This window comes from Nomascus leucogenys, chromosome X (assembly GCF_006542625.1).
Source record: "Nomascus leucogenys isolate Asia chromosome X, Asia_NLE_v1, whole genome shotgun sequence".
Taxonomy (NCBI): Eukaryota; Metazoa; Chordata; class Mammalia; order Primates; family Hylobatidae; genus Nomascus; species Nomascus leucogenys.
The window spans coordinates 92584672-92612188 of NC_044406.1; the positions used below are offsets into that span (position 1 = coordinate 92584672).

The 27517-nt window shown below is 37.6% G+C and overlaps 1 protein-coding gene across 1 annotated transcript in view; it reads left to right on the top strand.

Moving 5' to 3' along the window:
• Positions 1–930: 930 nt before the first annotated feature.
• Positions 931–27517, top strand: part of NRK (Nik related kinase) — a 134455-nt gene continuing 107868 nt past the window's right edge. The window contains exons 1-2 of the mRNA XM_003262142.4: positions 931–987; positions 9476–9541. Of these exons, the coding sequence (XP_003262190.3) occupies positions 931–987; positions 9476–9541 (123 nt within the window). The remainder of the gene's footprint in view (positions 988–9475; positions 9542–27517) is intronic.

Sequence of the window (27517 nt, forward strand, 5' to 3'; positions counted from 1 at the left end):
TTCTGCTCTTGCCCTCGGCTAATGGCTTTGAAGGCCAAGCTGTGACAGCCCCGGGGCGCACTCGGTGCCTTCCTCTGCTCAAATAGGTGCTCGCCTAGGACTGATTCCCAACCCATGACAAGTCATTTCCTTCTGTAACTCGGTAGGTCTTTGCAAGAAATGGAGGGATAAAATCAGAGGGACAGAAAGAGAAAACAGACAACTAGAAAAGTCACAAGTGTTTCTTGGGAAGTCTAGGGCGCGGGTTGTTTGGACTGTGGCAGGGCTGTGGGGCCCAGACTGGGAGCGGCGCGGAGCGGGACCGGTTTTCCGGGGCTGGCAGCTGCCTGGAAAAAGTTTCCTGTGGAACACTCGCCAGCGGGGGCGGGGGCAGGGGCGGCTGGCGCAGCAGTGGACGTGGGAGGGGGCAGGAGGGCCGGGGGAGGCCGCGAAGGGCCTGCTCGCAAACCGTTATAGTCCTTCAGCACCTCCCTCAGCCGGTGGCCCTCCTAGCCTGCCTCCCCGCCGGGCGGCTGCCCACCTGGCGACGTGACGCTGCACCAATCCCTTTCGAGCTGCTCCCGGGTCCCCTCTCCTTGCACCGCCCCCCTCCCCACCCTGAAAGAGGCGCACCCTGACGGGGCAGACACAGCGCTCTCGCCACGGAGCACCCTTCTAGCTTCTTCGTCTCCAGGACGGACGCTCAGGCTCCTCTCTCGCCTTAGCCCAACTTTCTTTCCCGCCTCGCAAACTCCGGTTTCCCTCCACTCCCAACTCTTTTCACTCCACGTTTCCCCTCCTCTATCTCCCACGCCACGAACCCCGATCCCCAAACTCCTCTCTCCCGCCCTCCCCTTTCCCCTCTCCTCCCTTCAACTTTTCGTCCGCTTCCACCTCAGACTCTGCGCGCACCCAGTTCAGTCGCCCGCTCCCGTTTGGCTCCTCGAAGCCATGGCGGGACCTGGGGGCTGGAGGGACAGGGAGGTCACGGATCTGGGGCACCTGCCGGTGAGTAGAGGACGCCCGTCGCCCCCCGAAATGCTCTCTTTTGGCGGGTTCTGAGTACCAGGGGGAGGGAGCGGATGCTCTCAAAACGGGCTAGACCAGGACTTCGACGGGTCCCGCGGGCGCGGAAGGGGACCCTGGGAGCCGGCATGCGGAAAAGGCGCCCCCTGGGCACCAGGACCTCACCGAACTCCAACGAAAGGCAAAGGCACGGGGCGGTGGGAAGGAGAGACAGAGAAAGAGATGGCAGTGGGGGTGCTACGGACCCTAAACAGCGGGGCATTTTAAATATGTGACCCGCCTTGTCTAGCGGAGCTCCAGTACCTGTCCTAGCCCGCTCGTTCCAACAGAGGTCAAAAAGTGCAACGTCGCGTGGCTTCCTGAGAGTACTCCTCCCTGTTAACCCGCCGCCCCGTCGTTTGCTGCTGCTTTTGCCATGGGAGATGCTTACTTGTGGGGTGACCTTTACTTTTAGGTGACGGCGACTAGAAAATTAAGGCGTTTGAGTCCTACTTTTCTTATCTTCTAATACACTTTCTAAAACCTTATTCTTGCCAGGGCAGCGTTCCTGATTTAGTGTTGTGAGAGTGAAAGAACTCGACGCCGTTTGGGGAAGGAATGAATTCTGCACACTCGATTTTTTTTTTTTTAATATTGTGTTCCTTACCCAACCAGATTTAGCTTTTTCTTGTGGTTTTCATTTGTGAGCTCTTCTTTTCCCGAATGCCCAGCTTTCCTCTAGAGTTGTAATTGATTGGTAAACTATTATCGCCGTCGTAATTAGTAGATTTATTATTTTGGCAGCGCAGTTTATTTCATTGGCATCTGGTTTCTGGCTAATGTTGGATCCCACCCAAATCCATGTTTCAAGTTCCCTTTTTAGATTGGCATTTCACTCGTACCCTGTCTTGAATGCAAAAGGCCCCTGGATTCTCCGAAAGGGAATAAGCAGGCACCGCGCTGGAATGATCACCAGGCAACTGTAGTTCAGGGCAGTGGCCTGCTTGCTTTGAAAAAAGCTAAATATTAACCTTAAGGTTATAGGACTATTCAAAGTCTATTGACTTAATTTTACACATATTTGGCATTTAAAGAATGTGTTTTTGATTATGACAGAAGCCTGCCTCCCTCAAAAATAGGGCATTCCCAAAGCCTTCCCTATATAATTTTACATTAGATGATGTATGTGGAGAGGTAAGGTGGTACACATGGGTAACATTTTACCAAATTGTTCTCTGCCATTTATAAAAAAATCAATGCAAACGTGAATTACAGATATTAGTGTTGTGATTATTTATGCTGCTTCATAAAATATGTCACAGAACTTTTTAAAATTAAATCTTTTCTCATTCTGCATGCACCCAGAATTTCTTCCTTTCAGTGTGCATACATGAGATTTCCGGAATATGGAGGCCTCAATTGGTAGTTTCCTTTCTAAGCAGAACTTTCATATTCAGACTAGATTTGCACCCAAGTAAAAGTATAAAACCAAGGAATAAAATGTTACCCTTCCTCTAACATTCTCTGCCTATGGTTGGGAAAAGAGAAAAAAAGCAAACTAGGGCAGATATGTGAAACTGATGCAGGCAGGTGGGCAAACTGAAATAAACTCCCTTCTAAATATGACTAAACGGGTGAATGGGAAAGACCTCATAGAAATGATAGGGCAGGGAATTCCAAACCCAAGGAAAAAAAGAAGAAAAGGTTTTACTTCCACAAAAAAAAAAAAAAAAAAAATGTGGGGAAATGGCCCAGACTACCTGACCCGGTCATGGCCCTGGGACATAAGAATTTGGTGGAGCCCAGGAGATAAGAGGAAAGGCTGCAGTCTTTACACTGTAGTTCAGTGGAATATTAGTTTCCTGGAGGTTGGTGGAGTGGGTGTGTGAGGAGGGTAGAAAGATAAGATTGGTTTTTAATGTAAAGGGAGTAGCGAGAAGATACAAAACTTCAGGACATTGATGCTTGGCCTCATTTTACAGACTTCACGAAAGTCTCATAAAGTCCTCAGATTCTAACAATTTCTAAATTTTATACATGAGCCATTTTGTCTCATGTGTGGGTTTTCACTCTTTGAGCAAATTACGCACAATTCTCCCCTGTCCTCAAACACCCAGATTCAAACCCTAAGAAAACTAGCAGAAGAGCAGTAGCATGCCCTTTAGAATTTTCTTTACTATCAAATTTTTAGACATGGAAAAGTTATTGTTGCTTTGGTCACTGAGTTGCATTTTTCAGCGATTTGGGGTTTCTTTACATTTGATTTATTTTCTGACTCTTTGAAGAAATAAAACCAAATGAAGAGGTGAAGAGACATCTTAATCAGTTGTGTTGAAGTTTGCATTTTGATGCAAAGTAGAGTTGATAAAGCAAGTAAAGAAACCTTCATATGATGGTATCCCTTGCAGTAATTATCCTCAATAGGACATATGTGGAGGTCAGAAAATTGCCATCTGTAAACACCAAGTATACCAATTTGGCAACAGCCAGACAATGAGGGAAGATTGAAACCTTGGAGTTGCAAACTGAGAAAAAACATTCAGAATGTGGGAGAATAAGTAAATATGACTCTAGTTTAAGATTGACACATTATGTCCTTTGCAGGCCTAGCCAGCTAAATGACCACAAGACAAAGACCCTTGAGGGAGGATAGACTTGCTTTACAAATTGAGACTTGAAGAAATTGGTAGCTTATTTGGTATTTTGGTTATTAGATAGATATTATTTTTAAACCTAAAAGAGTAAGCAGGAATGAAAGCTGGGAAACAAGAAAGGGTGAGAAAATTATATAACTTTCAACATTAAAACATTCGGTTTTATACAATGATATAACTTTTTCACGTAATGCACTAAAATCAGAGACAAAATAAGAGAGCCAATGTAATTACAATAGATCAATTCCATTATGTTTGTTAATTAATGAGTTACTGTAATTTTCTGATTTTCTATTGAATAAATGTTTTCTATAAGTGAAAAAACAAAAAAGAAAGTGCAGAGATTTGTGGTTTGTGTTTCCTTTCTGAAAAGAGAAGTACAAAGCTTTATGTCTTTATATGTATCTTTGTAATATATGTGTGTATGTATATTCACCTTGCCCACCAGCAATACCTAGGGATGTGCGTGTATGCCTCTCTCTCTCTCTCTCTCTCTCTCTCTCTATATATATATATATATATATACACATACACACACACATATATATGTTTGGGTGATATATATATGGTAAGATATATATATGATAATATATGATAATATATATTTTATGTATCTATTCCTAGTATATATACCATATATATCTCTATATATAGCATATAGTATATATAGATATATATGGTATATATATAGATATATATATTTATATATCTATATATATATATATATTTCTAGTATGCCTGTGTCCTTGAGACTGGAAACTATTTCTTCCTCTCCAAATCTGTCATGTCTTTCACTATGACTATCCCCTTTGCCTTCTGTGCCCAGTATGGTAATGACATTCCTCACGGCTGTGGCCTTGGTATTTGACACTGCCATGTGCAGTCCTAATCTATATTGGGGTCAGGATTAGACAGGCCTTGAGGGGACAGTAGTGGCAGAGGTTATCTGAAATAGCACATGATCCAAAAACTATATTTGAAATACATTAGGCTTATATTTAAATATAACTGCCAGCTCTACCCAGACCAGGCCTGCTATCCACATTTGGTCATGAGAAATTTCCCACTTTACCAAGTTCCTTAGCCCCCTGTTTAGAAGCAGTTTTACCTTCATTTCGGTCAACTATAATTGAAATATTCAGCATAATCCTCAATTACATATATATAGAGCATCACCTCTGCATAACACTGCACATCAGTTTATTTTCTCAGTCTTTTTTCCAGTTTCTAGAGCAATGGTTTTCATATGGTAGTGCACAAGAACAGTGCACAAAAATCAAGAATAATTTGGAGATTTTGGGACCCATCATCAAAAATTCTGATTTCGTAATTCCATGGTAGGTCCAAGGAATCTGTATTTTTAACAGTATTACCCAGAATGATTCTCATGTAGCGAGAGTCTATACATCTACAGTTTGAAAAACACTGGTCTGGATGAAGAGATTTCCCCTTTAATGCCACCATGTAAATTGTGAAGCCCATTCCTCTGACTATCTCCGAAACCCACTCTGGCACTCATCTTGCCATATCCATCCCTTTCATGTTCTCTCTCCATAAACTCTTTTCATAAAATTGCTGTTTCTAATATTACAAATAAAAGGAGAAAAGCCTACTGTGCAGTCTCCTTCTTTTTGCAGCCTGACTGCTGGAGCGTGTTTCCTCACTCTCCTTTACTATCCTAAATTTGAAATTTCTTGCTACTCATGTTGACCATTTTTGGTTCCCTTTTCTCCTTAGTCTCTGCCACATTTGGTTCTGTGGATCAGCCTCTGCTTTGAAATTCTCTCCCTTGACCAGTTAACACTGCTTTCTATTGACTCTTTTCCTTCCAGTTACTCCCATCCCTGGCTTTTATTAAAATTAGCCATCAAGATGGTCTTTCTTCCCTGCCCTTGAATTCAGGAGACAGAAACAACTCCCCCAAATTTGAGATTTCAGTGGGCAGCCAGACTAGGACTTTTAAACTGTAGGAGATAATTTAGATGCATAGAAAGAGATAATGAAAGTACAACAGGTTCAAACATGTTTAAGACTTAGATTTTTTGTAATTTATTGTAAGACAAACTAGAAATTAGTTTCTTCTTTACTGACCGTTTTGTATACCCAAATGGGGCATCAAGACATACTAAACCCCCAAATAATCTCCAAATTGGTATAGCAGTCATAGATACGAACATCTATCCTCTTCTGGTTTTCTTATGTCATGGTGGCAGGGCAGAGGAAAGGACCAAATAATTATGGAAACCCCTCTGACATGGAACTTCTATTTTCACAGTGACCAAAAAGATTGTTCCTTTCCAATTCTTCCTTCCTTGGAAACCCAGAATAAACTTGCTCTGACTGTAAGTGCAAAATATATGAGGAATTTGGCGTTGTTAACCTAGTATTAAGATAGTCCTTCTCCCCTTTTCCCCAATTTAACGTTTAGTCTTGAAAGAGAGTAGCATGGAGGTGGGGAACAAAAATAGCATGTAGAACTAAAGAAAACAGTATAGTCTTAGAATATATGAATACTAAGTTGAGCTGCCTTTAAGAAGAAATTTTTAAAATGTTCTTTTATTAAACATGAGTATGAAAGATGGTTTGGTCATTTGAGAGCAGAAATCAAGTTTCCTGACATAGATATGAGGCCTCCATGAATTTTGACAGGCATTTTATTCTAGTCCATTTCCTTGGTGTCTTTTTTGAATAATTAGGTGACTGTATTCAAATCAGGGTAAAGTATGTATGTTATTGAGGACTAGAGAAAGGAATAAAGAAATTTAAGACTGTGCTCAAAGATTCAAAAATAAAGGTTGTACAGATGTTACAATAATTCTCTAATATATGGTATCTTTTCCAGCTAAAATGCAGCCTTAACTATAGCAAAGAATAGTTTACCAATAGGAATCAGCTAACATGTTTGATTATTTTGACAGATGGCGAAAGACTGTTTCTCCAGAACTAACAATGTCTAAAATAAATCCCTCAATGATATCCATCACATAAATATGCTACAGTGATAAAGTCTTCAAGTCAGTGCCTAGTAACTTTTTTGTTGGCTTTTCTCTCATAAATCTTTCAATGAGTTATAGTGAAATATCCTTAATAACAAGGATAATATAATGATATATTTTTACTTCTTATATCCTAAAAATTATCATTTTAGATAAATTACGTGTTCGTTGGGAGTGTATTTCTGGAACTATTTCTTTGAAATGATAACTGTGTATTGTTATCTTAACTTTGATGATCATTTTGAAAAACTAAGCTGCTAGGCTGCTGCTTTATCTAACAATGCTTTTATCAATTCAGTGGAAACATCTAGATTTTAGAATGATTGATAGACTATGATTTTTATCTGTAGAATTTTAGAGCTGCGAGATCACCTATCACAACACTTTTATATATGTGAAAACTGAATCCCAGAGAGAGTAAATAACTTACCCAGAGTCATATAGTTAATTAATGGTAGAGCTGGAGCTAAAATTCAAGTCTTCTGACTCTCTGTCCAGCTGATTACTTACTGAATGATGTAATCCCAAAGCTGTGTCATTTTTCTATGACAGTTTTGCTAGATTACACAAATATCACAGCAGTTTTAAGGAGTTTATAATTTCATTCATCTAAGTTGCATATGCTCAATAGTTTTCCTGTTTAGCTTATATTTATCACAGCAATAAAAATGTTTTCAAACAGGATTAAACAACGTTTGTGTATATAAAATAAACTTTCAATAAGGTATGTGAATTTCCAAGAATTTGCCAATGTTCTTACTGTTTTGTGTATAAAATGGCATCTACTCATGCCTCATGTAAGTTTTGCTAAAATAGCAAAATAGGCTGCTAGACTAAAAGTTCAAACAGTGATAAAATTCAAGAAACCATGTTTTGTGGTGAACAATCAAGGAGTACCCATATATAAAGGTAAGAAAACAATACTTGAAGATAAATATGGAAGCCTCACAACTCTATCCCAAAACATGTTATGTTTTGTTTCCTATGATGCCGCATTTAGGGTTAAGTCACAGAAAACGTCACTTTGTGCCATGAACAGGTATTTAGCAGATGCAAAGTTTAACTTTTTATTTTATTTTATTATTATACTTCAGGTTTTAGGGTATATGTGCACAATGTGCAGGTTCGTTACATATGTATCCATGTGCCATGTTGGTGTGCTGCACCCATTAACTCGTCATTTAGCATTAGGTATATCTCCTAATGCTGTCCCTCCCCCCTCCCCCCACCCCACAACAGTCCCCGGAGTGTGATGCTCCCCTTCCTGTGTCCATGGGTTCTCATTGTTCAATTCCCACCTATGAGTGAGAACATGCGGTGTTTGGTTTTTCGTCCTTGCGATAGTTTACTGAGAATGATGGTTTCCAGCTTCATCCATGTCCCTACAAAGGACATGAACTCATCATTTTTTATGGCTGCATAGTTTTCCATGGTGTATATGTGCCACATTTTCTTAATCCAGTCTATCCTTGTTGGACATTTGAGTTGGTTCCAAGTCTTTGCTACTGTGAATAGTGCCACAATAAACATACGTGTGCATGTGTCTTTATAGCAGCATGATTTAAAAAATTGTCTAATTTTCTTAAAATGATGCTCTTTTAATATAGTGATCTTGCTTTGTTATTCATATTTAGTGATGATATTTCTTTCTTAACAGCTGTTACAGGTTGGTGCAAAAGTAATTGCGGTTTTGCCACTATTCTAATGCCAAAACCGCAATTACTTTTGCATCAACCTATAATTCAAATAAGTAATCTAAACTTTGTATCCCACAACTAGTCATCATTGTTGCATGTTAAATTTTCTGCTTGTCTAGTTATCACTCAAAAGAATAATATTGGCTGGGCGCAGTGGCTCATGCCTGTAATCCCAGCACTTTGGGAAGCTGAGGCGGGTGGATCACGAGATCAGGAGTTCAAGACCAGCCTGACCAACATGGAGAAACCCCATCTCTACTAAAAATACAAAATAAGCTGGGCGTGGTGGCATGCATCTGTAATCCCAGCTACTCAGGAGGCTGAGGCAGAACAATCACTTGAATTCGGGAGGCAGAGGTTGCAGTGAGCCAAGATCACGCCATTGCGCTCCAGCCTGGGCAACAAGAGGGAAACTCCGTCTCAAAAAAAAAAAAAAAAAAAGAATATTAAAAGAGTACTTCTATTGCAAATAGATGAACTTATTTCTATTTTATCTTTCTAATTACATCATTAATATGCCTCAGCCTTATATAATTGTGTGCATTTTACAGTTTTATGATAAATAATTACACAACTACTTAATGTCCATACTGCTTATTCTTTTTTATAAATGAATATAGTCAGTTCAAGGAGATTGTGACATGTCTATTCTTTTGGTAAATGACATTTAGGTTCTTCCCATGTAAATTTTAACAGAACAAGGCAGATTGGAAATACCACTTAAGATAGTTGAATGCAGCCATAAAAAAGGATGAGTTCATGTCCTTTGTAGGGACATGGATGAAGCTGGAAACCATCATTCTCAGCAAACTATTGCAAGGACAAAAAGCCAAATGCCGCATGTTTTCACTCATAGGTGGGAATTGAACAATGAGAACACTTGGACACAGGAAGGGGAACATCACACACCGGGCCCTGTTGTGGGGTTGGGGGAGGGGGGAGGGATAACATTAGGAGATATACCTCATGTAAATGACGAGTTAATGGGTGCAGCACACCAACATGGCATATGTATACGTATGTAACAAACCTGCACGTTGTGCACATGTACCCTAGAACTTAAAGTATATATTTAAAAAAAGATAGTTGAATGCTCGCCTAATTTCCTAAGAAGATTAGCAATTTTTGTTTTACTTTTTTGCAGGATCCAACTGGAATATTCTCACTAGATAAAACCATTGGCCTTGGTACTTATGGCAGAATCTATTTGGTAAGTTGACTTACATTATTTATTCATTCTTCATTTTCTAATGACAACAAAGATTGTGAGTTAGACACTGCAAGTCACATAATGCCAAAATATGGCATTTCATTTTGAGAGATAAATCAAATTAGATAGCCCAGTGACACCTGTAAGAATTACTGTTTATTATCATAAAAGTAATGGATTGGCTAATCTATAGTGTACCAACCAACCAAACATAACATCTAAAAATAAGCAGAAAATAAAGTCACCAATGGAAAATTGAAGTAATTCAAATAAGATATACCCAAATAAGATATCACTTTTCTTATAGTATACATCCATACCATTCTAATTACTCACATTCAACTGAAAACTGAATGTTATTAAAAGGAATGTTTTCATAACATTCTATATCATACTGTGTACTTGAGTGTGCACATGTGTGATAAAATTTGCTAAAGAATATAACAAGAAAAAATCTGAATTTATTTAGTGATTACTTATTAAACACTAAGTATGTGCAGATGCTGTGATAGTCTCTGGGAATAAAATGATGAACAAAGCAGATAAGGTCCCTTCTCTTTTGGGGCTTATGGTTGAGAAATATATGTGAGTAAGTATGTATATGTTATATGTGTGGGGGTTGTTGGGGGAGCCATGCATTACATAAGTAAACACACAAATAACTGTATACTTCTGTATCTGTGGGTTCCACATCCATGGATTCAACCAACATTGTATCAAAAATTTAAAAAGTGCATAATGTACAGACTTTTGTTCCTGTCATTATTCCCTAACCAATAAAGTGTAACAACTATTTATATAGCATTTACATTGAATTAAATGTTATAAGTAATCTAGTCATCACTTAAATTATAGTGGAGGATATGTGTAAGTTATATGCAAAAAAATTACTATGCCATTATGTATCAGGGACTTGAGCATGCCCTGATTTTGGTGTTCACGGGAGGCCCTGAAACCAGTCCCCCACAGATACTGAGGGATGATTGTAATTGCAACTGTAATATAAGATCTGTAAGAAAATTCTTAGTGATATAAAAGCATAAAGCAAGGGGGCTTAATTTAGACTGAAAGATCAGTGTTGATCTCCCACTCCCTGGAAAGGGAAAGTGACCATTAAACTGATATCAGGAGGATAAATATGAGGTAACCAAGAAAAGGTGTGGTTGTGGAGGATGATGTTAATATATTCTAGGTGGAGGTATGGACAGTGTTAAGGGCTGGTTTGGGGATGGGGTGCTTTTGTAGCCGTATCACACTGATCAGGTACCTTTCTACTGTCTAATATGGGGAATTGACATTTTCTCAATCTTGTATAATGTTCTATATAATTGCAGTGCTCTTTTACCCCAGGCCTGTTGCTCAAAAACCGGATTACTGTCCTTAGGCTGATCCTTACAGCAGACTGATCACAGGTCCTCTACATATAGGTTGTGTAGAGGTGTCCTGGTATAAGCCCAGAGGAAGGGGCTTCTTTCTAGTTCAGAAAAGGGTGCCTTTTTTCTTGCCAAGTCTTGCAACTTTGGGACTACATCTACCCAGAGGGGCTTCTTTTCTTATTCATCTGCCCAGGTAGGAATGGAGGATGCTTTTTAAACTTTGCACAACAGCTCCTATAGGGCCTGCTGCTGTGGCTCACTCCTGTAATCCCAATACTTTGAGAGATGAAGGCAGGAGGATTGCTTGAAGCCAGAGTTGAGATGATCCTAGGCAACAAAACAAGACCCTATCTCTACAAAAAAATTAAAAAGAAAAAGTTAGCCAGGTGCAGTGGGTGTGCGCCTGTAGTCTTAGCTACTCAGGAGTCTAAGGCAGAAGGATCACTTGAGCCCAGGTGCTTGAGACTGCAGTGGATTATGTTTACACCACCGCCCTCCAGTCTGGGTGACAGAGCAAGACCTTAGCGCTTAAAAAATAAAAATAATAAAATAATAAACTAAATAAAGCACCCATAGCATAGAAACTGAGTAGTGGAAATAGCATGTGGACAGGTCATAAAAACAGAAAGAACCTTGGTGAATATAGGGAACAGAGGGAATGCTAGTATTCATGACCAAATCTTTTCAAACCATTTTGATCATATCTATTAACAGAAGCAATAAGCTATAGAGGGTGATATGATATAGACTGAAATATATTGCTTATGCTACCTCAATTGCATCCTGTACTGAATGATTATTTAATATTTGTGTGATCTAGGTCAGTTTTGCTACCTTATACATAGATACCTACATCTTATACATAGACAGAATATTTATGGTACATTTACAGTCTCCGTGGCTCTATGCACATTTTAGTTCCTTAGGGTGTGTGTGTAAGTGTGTGTGTATACTTGTTCTGATTCAAATGTATAGAGGCACCAGATGTGAGAAATAAAAGCTCAGAGTCATATAAAGTAAGAAGCAAGGTTAAAATTAGACAACACAGAAAGATAGCTACTCATTATCATTCATGTGATAATGAACTGTGATGGCACCAAAAGAAGAAAAGTAAGAGGGTAAAAAGGTAAGTTATGCATGTAAATATCCTTTTTTAAAACTCAGAGTTTATTGGGATATAATATATATTTGGTAAAATTTAACTCTTTTAAGTGTACAACTTTATGAGTTTGGACAAATGCATACAGTCATATAACTGCCACCACAATCAAGATTTTCAATGTACATCTTAAACTAATCACTGTCTAGATTCAAGGAGTATTCTACCTCTTCACTGTGTGGTTTCCCAACTGGTGTACTAGGGTTATGGCTGTGAGGCATTTTGCTTTTACATATGCTACAAACCTGCAAAACTACTGTATTTTCCCTATACTTACTCTTTTCCCTGTTTTCACTACTACTATTTTTAAAATTTAGCTAATCAATTATCTTTTACAGCAATTAAAAGTCAGAAAGAGCCTTTTATGTTTATCTTCATTTTAACCATTTCTGGAATCTTCATTTCTTTGTGTAGATCCAACTTTCTCTCTGGGATGTAGAACTTAAGCCTGAAAAACTTCCTCTAATATTTCTTATAGTCCAAGGTTTCTGGATAATGAATTATCTGCTTTTGTGTGAAAAGTCTTAATTTCTCCTTCATTTTTGAAAGATATTCACACTGTGTATAAAACTGTGGATTGAGAGTTATTATTTTTTTCTTTCTCTCAGCAGTTTAAACATGCCAATTTGTCTTCAGACTTGCATAGTTTCTGAAGTCTGCTGTAATTCTTACCTTTGCTCCTTTATATTTTGTCTCTGGCTTCCTTTAAGATTTTTCTCTTTGTCTTTGTTTTTCAGCAGTTTAAATATGAAATGTCTGGAGGTGTGTGTGTGTGTGTGTGTGTGTGTTGAAAGGATATTTATCTGAGATAATGGTTAGAGATCTTTGGGGTTCTCTTAGCTTCCTGGACATGTGGTTTGACATATTTCATTATTTGGGAGAAATTTTTGGCCTTTATCTTTTCAAATATTTTTTCTACTCTATTTGCTTTCTTCTTCTTTTGGAAATCCAATTTCATATGTGTTAGGCCTTTTGATATTATCCCTCAGTTCTTAAATGCTCTGTTTTGGAGTGTGTTTGTGTGTGTTTCATTCTTTTTTTTCTCTTTGCGTTTCAGTTTTGATCAATTTTTTTTTCTATCTTCACTTTCACTGATTCCTTTCTCAGCTGTTTCAAGTCTACTTATGAGACTCTCAAGGACATTCTTCAACTATATTACTGTTTTTCATTTCTAGCTTTTCTACCTGACTCTTTAATAGTTAACATGTGTACTGAAATCCCCTATTTGTCTATTCATGTTTTTCATATTTTTCACTAAAGCATTTCATGCATTAATCATAGTTATGTTAAATTCTCTGTCTGATGGATTCAACATCTAAGTCATCTCTGAGGCTGGTTATGTTGATTGCTTTGTCTCTTGAGAATGTTTTTTATTTTGCTTTATTTCACAATTTTTGTTTAAATGACATAGTATGTAGAACAGTAGAAATTAAAGTAAATAGTATTTATTTCTTGACATGGGCACACTTTTTCAGCTAGGTTGTTTATATGGGCATTCACTCAATCTAATAAGAAGATAAACTACATTTGAATTATGTTGTTGATATATTTACTCTCAGTTCACTACCAGTTTCAGATTCCTCTAATACCTTGTGCATATGTGGGGGTTGGTCTTCTGGAGAGTTTTTCTTAAATCCCTGTTCTTTTCTCAACTTTCCATCTTCCCTGTGTATCTGTGCTTCAAAGAGGTTCTTGCTGCATGCTGTTGCCCTCCCCTAATGGTATACTGCTATTGCTTCTTCTTAAGTGCTCATTGGCCTAGTGGTGTGGGCAGGTAGAAATGTTGTTTTTCTGCTTCGACCTCAGTCTTGTAAGATCCTGGGCCTCTGTGTCACAGGAGTGAGACTTTCTTAGTTATCCTTTCCCTCTTCTAGTGGTAGGATACTTCTAAGTGTTTGGGCCCACAACTAATTCTTGCCCTTCCCCCAGAACTGGAGGACTTTTTTTTTTTTACCTTTCCCCAGCTGCAGTAGGTCTTCATCTTTACCCTGGGGAGAATACACTTTGCTGCCTTTCCCCTAGGGCTTAAGACTTTTATTCGTGAAAGGGAAAGGAACTGGACCTGGTTTCCTACCTTTCCCACTGCAGTGGCTTCTCATCTCCATCAGATCTGTACCATAAACCTGCATGTTTGTATAAATTTATCCTGTGTCCATGGCTTCCAAGGGTTCTATACTCTCATGCTAACCCACATTTGCTCTTTAGTAATTCACTAAAAATTTGCATGCTTGTAACCAAAATATCTCATGCACCTCATAAATATATACACCTATTATGTGCCCACAAAAATTAAAAAACAAAGAAAAATTTAGTTGAATTCTTTATACCTGCTTCCGTTGTGACCTTGTCTTCCCTCTGCAGCCACAGGTGAGCTAGTGCTCATGTCCCATCTCTTTTTGCAGGTGCTTGTCTTTCTCCAGACCTCAGGCTAGTTGGTTTCCTTGAAACTTCTCTCTAGATTGAAGAAAAGTTATGATTACCTAGATTATTCAGCTTATTCTTGTTGTTAGGGTGGATGTGGCACACTTTCCAACTTTCACTTCTTCATCAAAAGCAAAAAGTCCATGTTAATTCCTTTTAACTGACTCTTCATGAAGAATCTACCATATGCTAGATCCTCCTGTACACATTTATAAATCCTAAGAACTTTCTGTGTACCTACTCAGATCCAGAGATAGAGAACAATTTCTAACATCAGATCTTCCAAGTACAAACTTCTTTGTTACAGAAGATAGATGCTTACAGAAACTTTATTTACACCAGAATGATTTCCCTCTGTCACTCATTGACTTTACCTCTTTTTTTCTACCTCTAATTACTATAAAAATATTTGGGATGGTGGTGCTATCCACTGACAATACCCTCATGGAAAACAATCTGGGAGTATGTAAATAAACACTTTAAAAATGTTTATCCTCTTTACACCAATAATTCTTTTGGAAATATATGATAAGCATCCCAGACATAGAAAAACATGTAGATATACATTGCAGAAGAAAAGTAGCATATTGTGGCAAAAAAAGGGCGTGCTTTTCAGTGCTTACTTAGCCATTAACTAGCTATAACCTTGAGCAAGTCACTTAACCTAAGTTTAAGTTTCCTTATTTATAAAATGGGACTAATAATACCTACCTTGGGAGGTGCTATAAAATATCAAAACAATATACATATATATACACATTTATAATATTCGGAATATGGTAAATAGCTGTTAAACGGCAGTTATTGCCATCAATATTGTTGCTATTATTTTTTAAAAGTTCAATTACAACAGTTTAAAAAAATGGAAGTAAATTACTTTTTAACCAGTTAATATACCATTGTCCTATAAAGCAATATTTATGAAGTTATCTAGCAGCATAGAACTATGCTTAAGATCTTAAGTAAAATATTCCTTATTATATTTGTGCCCCGATTACAGCTATGTTAAAATATGCAGATAAAAAATGGTGAATTAACGATTAAAATAGTGAGATATTGGATTTTTTCTTTTCTAATGTCTGTAATATAATATTTAAGTACAGAACATATATATCTGTATGTATATTTTACATATTTTATATATATGTGTGTATTAGACAGTACCAAATGTTGCATAAATAACCTGTACTGCAAAATAGAAGCATGATACCATTCAGAATTAATGTCAGAGTGACTCATAGAGTCCTTTGCTTTTTCAGTGCTGCCAACCACATCCCCTGCTGGAGTTTGTTTTGGTTAAAGTCTCTCCAATGTCTTCCAGCTTGTTTCCAAGGCCTCGTTCCCTGGCAGGTTTCCAGCTGTCTGCTGAAGTCTGTGCACATTGAAATGAAGGCTGAGTTTCACACTACTATTGTAATCCTCTTCCTTTCCTTCTTTTTCCTCTAATTAGATGCCTATCCTCTCACCCTCTCCCACCCCCTGCCAGTTCAAACCTCACTTGAAATTGTGGGTTCTATTTTTCTCTCTTTTTAGGAGAGAAAGTACTGGTCTTCCCTTTTTTTGCCCCAGTAGAGTTAGAGAACATAGTTTTCTCCTCACCTTTAACTGCTAGTCTCATAGTTTATGGGTCGTCATTTTAATTGGAGGAATGTTTAGTATTTGACCATGTGAGGCCATATTGGAAAAAAGAAAATAGGTTGGAACTCATTTTTAATGGTACTATTAAAAAAAAGTAATTTCCCCAAGAGCAATAGACACAGAAAGACCATAGTATTAAGAAAGAGACCAAGACCTCTAGGGTGGCAAAGTTGGAGGTGGCAACCTGACTCTCCCAGTAACTGACAGTAAACGTGTCTCTTGACTTTCTGGGCCCATTTCTTCAACAATAAAACAAATGTATTAGACTCAATAATCTCCAGGCTTTCTTCTGGCTCTGAGATATTGCACCTAGCACAGTGCCTGGCACTCAGTAAAATGTGACCTATTCTTATTCTTACTGTCATCAGCACAATTATAGTAATCCTGTTGTCGCTTCTCCATCTTACACAGTAGAAGTTGATTATTGGCTATTAGCTGGAGTAGTTTCACTTTTTACCAAATAAAATTATTTTTAACGTGTTTTTCTATTCTTTCTTCTGTTTCACCACCTGATAGTGAGACCTGATTTTTAGCTCAGTAACTAATAAGACACTCAATGTGAATGTAAAACTGGGTAGCTGCTATATTGGGAAGGTAGGAATGCTTCATTATATGTTATATGTTATCTAACACCATTTTGTTAAGCATAATACTAGTGAGGTGAGACAATGAATTGGATATCCAGAATGAATGAGTTTGCCTTGGCCCTTCATGAGGTCTTGACTACACCCCTAATATCAATCACCTACTCCTACGTTACCATTTGCAGGTGGTGAGGACAGAAAAAGGAATGGGAAAGGATTCAAGGCAACCATTTCAAGCAAAGGAAAAATTCACCTGAAATAGAGTAAACTTCTACAGTTGGGCATAGAGCCTAATTGCCATGTATGCTGATGCCTAGTTGAAACTCAGTTAAATGCTGGTGGAAGAAAGGGACCACCCCAAGTTTCTTATTGTTCTAACACCTAAAAACAGACCATGGCCATACGTAAGCATCCATCCTTGAAAGAGATCACAGGAGTCATCTGTCTCTTGGTGGTCAGTAGATTAAGTGAGGTATATGAAGGTCACAGTCAGGAGCAAATTCCTGAGTTGTTTGCACTCTGAAAGTATACAATTAAATATGGAAATTTTGTTTCAAAACAATGCATCACCCTTAAATTTGGTTTTATAAATCACCGCCTGACACATTGCTTTTACTTGCAAACCTCACCAGACAGGTGAGATTTATGTTTATTAGTTATATTTTCTGGATTTGAAGTTGGTGCAGGGAATGGGAATAGAAAGGAAGGAAAGGAATATTGTCCTCAAAGTTGATGACATACAATTTATGATATTTTAAATTACATTTCAGAAACACAGTGCTGACATTTGGGTTGCCTAGCCACTAGGCCTATTGGATGGGGGTTTGAGTATTTTTCCTTTTAGGCTGAAATTATACTGTTTATTTGCCTACCAAATGTCTACCACTGTGAATGCTTTATTTTTAGGTAGGAAAGTTTCCTCACATCCTTGCCATTTTGCAAATATAGCTTAATTAAGTCAGCCAACAAATAATGCTTGAGCACCCTTAAAGCACATAGCACTATGCATTTCATTATACATGGCAAGTTTCTGAAGCAGGAGCTGAAGCTGAAGCTGAATTGAGGCCACAGGCATACTAGGCTATTGTGTCTTCATAGTACAGTGCCACAAGTCCACAGCTATGTCTTGGTTCCACCTTCATCCTGTGACATTGTGATAATGTGCCTCAAAGGTAGGGATTGGTCTTTCTTAAGGAACTCTCAAGCTGCTCTAGCATAGAAAACATTAAATTTACTTATTAAATAACATTGCTTTGAATGAGTAAATCATTCTGTAATAAAAATTTAAAAAATACATTTATTGAGTGCACACTATGTCCCAAGTACCATGTTACATACTAGGTGCTAGTTAGAATGATCAGAATACATTTTTAGGAGCGGTCATTTTTATTAAGTTAGTTTTAGTAGAGATAAGGAAGGAAGTATTTTCTGTATGACCGTGACCACTTTATTTGAAGAGGGAGTGATGGGTAATGGAAAGGAATGAGAGAGATTGGAAAAAATGAAAAAAGGAAATTGGGACATAGTTTTTTTTGTTTTTGTTCCTGGATGTAGAAAGTCTAATGAAGCTTCTAAAGAATGAAACTCCAAGAACAAGTTTCTCCTCAGTAAGAAAACAGGTTGAATATTTGCAATGGGGGTGAAAAAAACAGCATAGGCTAAATAAATTGAGACTCAGGGGACCAAATTAGTGGAAATTGCTGAGGCTTACAGGCCTTGGAGAAAAATGGAATATTTCTATCTTGGCCGTGACAACTCTCCAACTGTGGAATAGAATCCAGGCCTCTGAGTTGCAGGCTTGACTTTTTCTTAATATGTTATACCAAAATTTTCTTTTGTTTCCCAATAAATCTTGAGGGAGGATGAAGCAGTTGGTAGCTGACAGGTATGAAAGGGGAAAGTAAATGTCATGGGATTTTTGCTCCCAAGAGGTCATAATTATTTTTCACAACTACTCTAATCTGCTTAATATGTTCACAGATATATATAGGGAAGTAATTCAAATTATGTATTTGGTGTATTGGGGTAACACAAAATATATTATGTCATTTCTGCAGATGCTTAATCCAGTTGATTGTTATAAAGTTGTTCCAGGAGCAGGAAAAATAAATTTAAATATTTGGAGACAAATACACATTTCTAAACAAAAGCCAAAACTAATAAATTCCTTATAGCATGGTGGCTTTACCAGATAAAAACATCCCAATTATGAAAATCTTTATGAAATGTAAGTATAAATCTCCGTGGGGAAACAGTGCAGTTACTTAAAAATAGGCATACAAAATTGCCTAAATGCTGCTAAGCTTATATATTTAATACTATTTTTAATATATTAGTCCTAGGAAAATTTATCTGTACAATATTTTATAAACCACTTTATAGAGTGATGAGGGTGGGCTGGGCAGTGTTAGAAGTAATAATGTACTCTTTAATGTATCAAAAAGCAAATTTTGTTTTATTTTGCTTTTGCATATATACGTATGTGTGTGTGTGTGTGTGTGTGTATATATATCTATATATATATAGAGAGAGAGTTATATAATTATGGTCAGATTTTCAGAGTAAATTCTGTTAAGGTGGTTGAAATATTAAGAGTTCTTGCTTTAGTTTATCATCTAGTAGTTGACCACTAAAAACTAGTTAACTAGGTCCTCATCACATTTCATGAAACACTTTTTGGAAAATAGCACTTCAACAGTTGTTACTCTTGAAATAAGAATAGTCCTAACTTGATTTTAGGACTTCCAACATTCTACCATACTTGTGCATCTGTGTCTAAGGTAGTTGTGTGGGTGGTGCCAAAATCGCACTTGGAGATTAATGTGCTGCTGTAGCTCTCTGAGGGTGTCAAAAGAAAAATGGAAGCTCTTACAATTTTATGGTGCTGAGGCTACTCTGAAGGCAGGCTCCTAAAAAGAAACTTATCAGTAAGACTAAATTAAAATATCAAAGAATATAAAAAGACATAAACAGATCTTTATAGTGCAGTTTTATTTTTTCCTGCTCACCTACACCCAGGTTGTAATAAATTCCTCCTCTACCAGAGCATAAAGAGAGGGAAAATGAAGTGTGAATTTTGTGTTATTTCAATTGGAGAAATTATGATATGATGGTAGTTTATGTGTAATTTGTGTTAGAAAACTAAGAAAGCTCCTTTTGGGTTTGTCCTTCTTAGGCAGAGTCCCTTTATGACTAGGGAAAGAAGGTTAGATCGTTCAGGGTCCCCTGAGGGAAAGAAGATTGATTATATTCTAAGCACTGCCAGTAACATTTTGTATAAATCATTAACTCTGAAGAGAAAACAAAACAAAACAAAAATACCACCATGATCTAAAAGGAGAAGTCTAAGAGTCTTCAGAGAAAGACAGCTTTTCTTGACTCTGAGAAAAAAAATAAAATAAATAAAATTATTGAGTGTTTGAACTGGGTGAGAAAAAGATGAAGATTTAAATATTAGTCACTTTAGAGATAGTGACCTCAATGTTCTAAAAATGGATAACACTTACTGAGTGCTTACAGCTCATAAGAGCATTATGAGGTAGCTACCATTGTTTTCATCATCCTACCATCTCACAAACGAGGAAACAGGATTCAAGAACCTGAGTTACTGAATAGGTTCACAAAGCTAAGATATTGCCTTGCAAAATCAGGATTTAAACCAAAATTTGCTTGGCCCCAGGTCTGTATCTTAATCATAATATAGTATATTCAGCTCAACAGATATAAACCAAAGTCAAAAAACATTCAATTAGATTAGCCAATTGAAAAAACAATCTGCCCAAGTGCAAAAATTTACAAGAAACTGATGAGCTGAGGTGGGTAATGCAGATCATTAATGATGTGTCCCTCCAACATATTTGTTTCCTTCATGATGGGCACTAAGACAGTCTAGTCTTAGAGTCTTTTTCTGGAATGTAATAGATTTCAGAAATGGATGTGGACAAGCAGATAGTCTTTACAGGATACTCAAAGCTCAGGACTAAATTTCTACTCAGACTCCTGGAAGCCATGAGAAGGTAGAGAAGTACTTACTGTCAACCTCTTCACTCTCTTCTTGTGGGCAGGGGCCTATCTCTGAGGCAAGGGTGTTTTTCCTGTTTTATTGCTTCTACTGGGAGCCCTGGAAAAGAGGGAAACAACAAAAGATCATTGAAAGTTAGTGCTTCCCTTGTAGATGATTGGTTTCTGATTGGTAGGAATTTTAAAAATCAACACATTAAAAAACAATTTGTGTATTTGCTAATGAATGTATTTCTGAAAACATTAGTGAATATTAAAATATGTTAAACTTAGGGGACCCTCATTTGTTCCCTGCCTGAGAACAGAGATCCCAGAGTCTGGGCTGAATAAATTACATGTAGGTCTAAGTGGCTATAGCTTGGAAGGTTAGAGGGTGGCAGAGGCAGAGAGTTAAGCAGGTGTATGGAAACAGTAGGGGTTTGCAGGTGAGGAGGTAAATACAAGGTGTGCTATTTAAGTAAAATTGTTCTTATATTGTTCTCATCAGATGAGCATGCAGGTTTGAACAGAAATTACAGCTTTAAGACTTTCCTGGTGGTTAACCTCTACAAGAATTTTGCAAGCAGCTGAATTCCTCCCACCTTTCCACAAAACAAAGTGTTGCAATGACAGTAGAAAACCAGTTACAAAGCTTGCGGTGGATGCCTAAGAATTCGTTAGTCTTTAGTTCATGAATTTCTTTAAGGGCAGGAACCTGGACTGTTTCATTTCAAATCTACTCTTAGAATACCTAGTAAAGTGCATTGTACGTATTAGGCAGCAGGGCATAAGGGATAAATGGCAAGCAGAAATTTCAATGCAGACTGTTTTGTGTATTTTCTGTTGCCCACACTCATGTACTCCTTTTATTAGTAGTATTATCATTCTACAAGTAGATGTTATGAGAAACATTGGCTGTGTCCAAAAAATCTATCTTAATCACCTTTGTAATCTCTTTGGGACTAGCACAATACCTTATACATATGGGTACTTGACACAATTTCTTCTGGAACTAAAAAGGTATGTGCAAAAGTGATCCCCCCTCCCGAATGACTATTTTTACAGGGGCTCTCTGCAGATGTGCCTTGATGGAAAGGACTGAGTAATGACACCCTGTTAAGCCAATGCTGGAGACAGGTTGGCCTTTCAAAATTATACCACCTAAGTAACTTTCTATTCTGACTATAAAAAGGTGGCACTGTGTAGAGATAAATATTTCCAAAGGATGGAAATATTAGCCTTACTTTTTTATTACTTTCTGCTGAATGAGTCATTTAGGAAGCTTGAAAGAGTATATTTTTTCTCTGGGTACTGTAGTTTGCTGTAGTGTTATTGGCATGGCCAAGTATAAGGATGGCTTCAAGAGAGTCTCATACCATCAGGAAGATGTCTAGAACATGTGTAAATATTTCCTGACTTGGAGGATTGGCAGCTGTTAGAAAGAAAAACACATATAAATAAGAGCCTACAAATGCCCTTGCTTCTTGTGGCCTTCTACCTATAATTCCCAGTTGCTGTAATGGTTTTTTTTAACTACCTTACATTTTAGTAGATTTCAAAAAAAAATTAAATGGCTTGAAATGTTAAACTCTAAAAGCTTTAGTAATGTTTATTTTGCAGGTCCTGCACTCTGTGTGTGTGTGTGTGTGTGTGTGTGTGTGTGTGTGTCTGTGTGTGTGGGTGCTTTTTCAGTCCCATGTCCTAGGAAACCACTGCCAGTCTGAACAGTTGGTCACCATATGTACATGCTTGATTTATGCCCTTTCATACTTAACAACATATTATACTCTATAAGAGTTAGTGGTATATTCCCCTCTACTGCACTAAGAGCAAGGAGGAACATACATGAGTAGGAAGGTGCCTACTAATTTAAAAGAAGTGTGAAGTAGAGAGATGATACTGGTAGGGAGCAGAGTCTGTGTATATCCCAGCCAGGGCAATGTGAAAATTGGTTTGACTGATTTCTTCACCACCACCACTACTGCCCCCACCCCAAAATATACAGACAGAATTAGTTGGTTATTTGATGGAAATTACCAAAATGTTTGTTGGAATCTGGAACACATAGCCTTAGTAAAATGGAAAATGAATCTTTTACATTACATCCAAATGCTTTTCGAGACTTCTCAGGCAGATCTGAATGTCTGGATTCAAGGGAGGGAGATTAGTGAAGTATAACTCACTGTCAACCTACCTCTCTGAGGCCCTTCAGATGGGATACCTAGGAATGAGGCCAGAATGTTCCAGATAAACCTTCCCCCATTTCCTCTCCTTTTATGAATCTGGCAGTGGTATGAGTGATAGGTGAGTTGCATCAGGAGAGGGTTTACAGAAATCCATATGGCTGGTTAATGTATACAAGATAATTTGTTTAAAGAAATAAATAGCAAAGTAGCTATTTTCATAATTCCATTGAGGCTGAGCTGTAAAGCCTTCCTCACTCCACAAAACAGGAGAATTTATAATTTTTAAATAGGCAAAGTATCTGCCTCTCAGCAGCTGGTGTATATAGTAATGTGCTCCCAGCTCCATTGTAAGTGCTCATATCTTTTGAGTTCTGTTGGTGTTTTGAATCATCTTGCCATTTACTTGCATTTTATATATCATTATGCACTTGGTAGAAAATTACAATTGGTGAATTGTATTGTGAATTGAGTTACAGTAACAGAGATTTAGTGCCTGAGGATGTGTCTCTAGGTTTATATGGAAGCAAAAGCCATTTGAGTTTCTAATGATGCCACTTGCCCTCTATTTGCATTGAAACATGCAGAATGAGATGTGGACCTGAGCAATTTTACTTAGCCTCAATCAAATTTTTTCGTTCTAAAAAAAGCTATGAGGGCAGGGACTAGATAATATTCATTGTTTCTTTTATATTCCCTGCAGTAGCACTGTGCTGAATCAAACTTTGTTGGTTAATTCTATATTTTGTGGTTTTCCTTATTCAAATCTTATATTCCAGGGCCCTGAGGACCAGATAGAGGGGTGAAGGAATAGAGCCTGGTAAGTGGGGAAAGAGAGAAATAGGATACAAGAGACCTTAGAACTAGGGTTGCCAGATTTGGCAAATAAAAATACAGGATGCCAAGTTAAATCTGATTTTGATGAAGAACAAATACATTTTTAATGTAAGTATGTCCCAACAGCATGTAGTTATACTAAAAAAAGTTTACTTGAAATTCAAATGTAAATGGGCGTGTTCTGTACTTTATTTGCCAACCTTACTCAGAACCAACTTTACCCCCATCACAGATTTGCCACCTGACAACGTCATGTTAAGAAACAAGAAAGAAACTGACTCTCCCACCTGCTGTGGTGTGGCAGAGAATCCCAGATCAGCCTATCTAAGAAGCTGCCAAAGGGTGGAGAGGCGGTGGTCTTCTGGTCCCAGAACAGCTGCTACTCCTCCCTGCTTCTTCTGGCAAATGTTTTGTAGTGCTTTCAGAGCTTCATAGGAATGCTGCTTTGCTGGCAGCTGTAGGGATCATTGACTCCAGGTGAGTAATTCTCTCCTCATTGAGTGGCTGGGTCAAGAAAAAAAGAAGAGTTTTCTCCTTGACATGCCAAGGAGAGCATTTGCCTGCTCAGTCCCCTAGGCTGTAGAAGAGAATCAAGGTCACTCTGGGTTTATTTTTTCCTACTCCATAAGGGAAAGGGCTCAGGGCTGGTGACTTGAACTGATTAGTCACTCTCCGGTTTTATTATACCTAATATAGGCCCAAGCCCCTAGTGTTATTGCAATCAGTATCAATCACTGATGTTAATTTTTTTGGTGAAAGACCTTATGTTCTTCTGTTTCACAGGCCAGGCTATCACTGGCTTTAATCTATAGATTTCTCACAGAAAGACCGTTTGTGTCATTTAGAGCCCCATTGCACGCGGTCCATCTCTGTGATTTTTAAGTTAAATTACTCATTTTATCTGTAGTACTGGGAAATTTACCTTAAGGAAGGATATGTAGGACATGAATGGTCAGTGTGTGGAGTGGAATTGAGGCAGACTGCCGGCAGAACTGCTTAAAATCAACTGTCACATCACACTGCTCTTAATTCCGTCAATATAGCCCAGAGAATATACTGGTTTTTTTTTCCATTTTGTAAACAATGTTCCTTGAGGATAAATAACAATCTGCAAAGGAATAACACTTCTGTAGATCCTAAAAAGATTACAAAAGAGGCAGCAATACACTGTAGATCTCCAGATGATGTAACATTGTTAGTTATGTCCTCTCTGAATTTGCTAAGAGTCTTAGTGGCGAGAGAGATAGAGCCAGAAACAGTGTCACCATCTCTCAGCCCTCGGGAACTTCATTTGCTGTACCTTCTACCATCATCAACTCTCTTTCTAGTTCTTCAGGAAAATTAGTTTCTCATTAAAAAGTGGGGGAGACTATTTGCTGTAATGTATAGATACAAAATAAATAAGTCTTAGATTCTAGCCATTTACAATTCAAGATACCTTTAATTAAGAACTTATTGTATACCAGATACTATTCTATATGCTTTATAGGCATTAAGTCATTTGATCCTCATAGGAATCCCATGAGGTAGTTTTTATAAATGTTATTCTCATTTTGTATATGTAACTGAGGCATAGTGAAGTTAAATAACTTGTCTAAAGTCATGCAGTAAATGTCTGAGCCAGGTCTGTAATGAGATATCCCTGGCCTGTAAAGCCCTCACTTTTAACTGTGCCATATGAAAGTACAGGAGAATTGTTAAGTTTAAAAAAAGCAGTACATTTGTATATGATATACTCAAATCAGTGAGGAACTGGAAGGTAGTTCCACCAAGCCCCAAAGGAACATTTATAATGAGGATCCAGTGTCTACAACTCTCCCAGTTCCAGTACCATTATTGTTTTCCTCCAGTCTGTGTCAAAGAGACTTTCTAATGAAAACAGAGAGAATTAATGAATTATATTTTCAGTCATTTGACAAAGCCAAATTACATGGCACATTATATGGGGAATATTAGAAACTACTTGAAAAAATAATTAGCAATTCATGAAGTGCCTGTTCTGAATAGTAAATATTTAAGAAAGATTCAATTAAATTTTCTTGTAGCTAGCTTTTTATTACAGAATCAGTTTTATGTAAAATATTTCAACAGCAGCATGCCCAGTGCACAATATAGGTTTTGGAACCAACCAGAACAGGAATAAATTAGACATGCTATTGATATTGTGATACACAATTTCAAAAGGGAAAGTTCTTCTCTCAAAAAAGCTAGACAGTTGAAGCATTTAAAAGACTAATCGCTTTGACAAGAGCCCTGACCAGGAAGGTATCAGTTTAGGTTCATGGAATACATTCTAGGTCATTAGCTAAAAATTCATGTAGAGACTTATTTTCACAAGTTTAGAGTATGCAGCTTCCATCTTTCTATAATTATGTCATACTAGTCCCCTGCCATGCCACAATGGGAGCATGTGCTTTGGCATCACATAGATCTGACTTTAACTCATGGCTCCATGAGGTGAGTGACCAGGGAGTGAGTTGCCTAACTTCTCTAAGCCACAGTTTCACAAAAATAATGGGGACAATAAAACACATTATGCAATGTATCTCTTATCATCCCATGAAAAAACAGGCAAAAGTTTTTTATCAATATGGAGACCAGTATTAAAATGTTATTGGCATTGCAAGTGGACAAATTGGCAGATGAATATCTTTAATACAAAGTTTGTCTTAATATTCACTACTCTGAAGCTGAGGCGGATGAGAAAGAATCAAACTTTACCACAGGACAGAGCTGATAGGACTCCATTCAAGTCATAGGTCAATCCGTTATTTATAGATAACAAAACTCAAGCCCTGAGAGGGTAAGTGACTTCCTTTAGGTCAAATAACTAAAGATGTAGAGCGTCCCTTTGCTATAGAAATACCATGTCCTTCTCCTTCCCTAACTCACTCCCACTAACTCAAGGTTTTCCAGATATTACCTAATACTCTAATTTCCAGGTAGTCATCCTCTAAGTATCTTACTTCTTTCTAGGAATCTGAAGGTGAAATATCTCATTACTTTTCCCTCTTACATAAGATTGTGAATAATTAAAATGGTGGTAATTGTGATTGATAGTAATAGCTATTCTTATTATAACAGTGAAACTATAATATTTTTCAAATCAGAGATGATTCAGATGTACCTACAGAATCTTATGAGTGACAGCTATGAGTAAATGATATTATTCAATTTAAGTTAAGGAGGCTTATTGATGTTCATCAAAATACAGGGAGAAAAATATCCCGTAAATCAGCCTTAAGTTACTGCAGCCTCTAAAATGAGCCCTCTATGTTCAGTTCACATCAGCCCCACTTCACATCTCTTTTTCTTATTTCATTTTAATTTTACATCTCACCCCCTCATTCTTTCTTTAGATTCTGACAATTTCAGTGTGGTTAACAACTGTGACTGATAGGAATCTTTTCAATATTTTTGGACAGAATCTGGAGATATGTTAATGACTTATTAGTTGATTTTCCAGAATCTGTTTCCACCATTCTTATCTTCATATGCTTTTTATTATTATGTAAAATTTTGGTAATTTGTCCCTGGTATATTAGATGGTGATGAACATTTGAAAGCACTGAATCGAATGAAAGCTTAGCCTGCCTGCCTTACCTTAAAATATCTCTCTGTATTGTGCCTTATGCGGCCCCGTGTATTAGTCTGTTTTCATGCTGCTGATAAAGACACACCCGAGATTGGGAAGAAAAAGTGGTTTAACTGGACTTACAGTTCTGCATGGCTGGGGAGGCATCAAAATCATGGTGGGAGGTGAAAGGCACTTCTTGCAT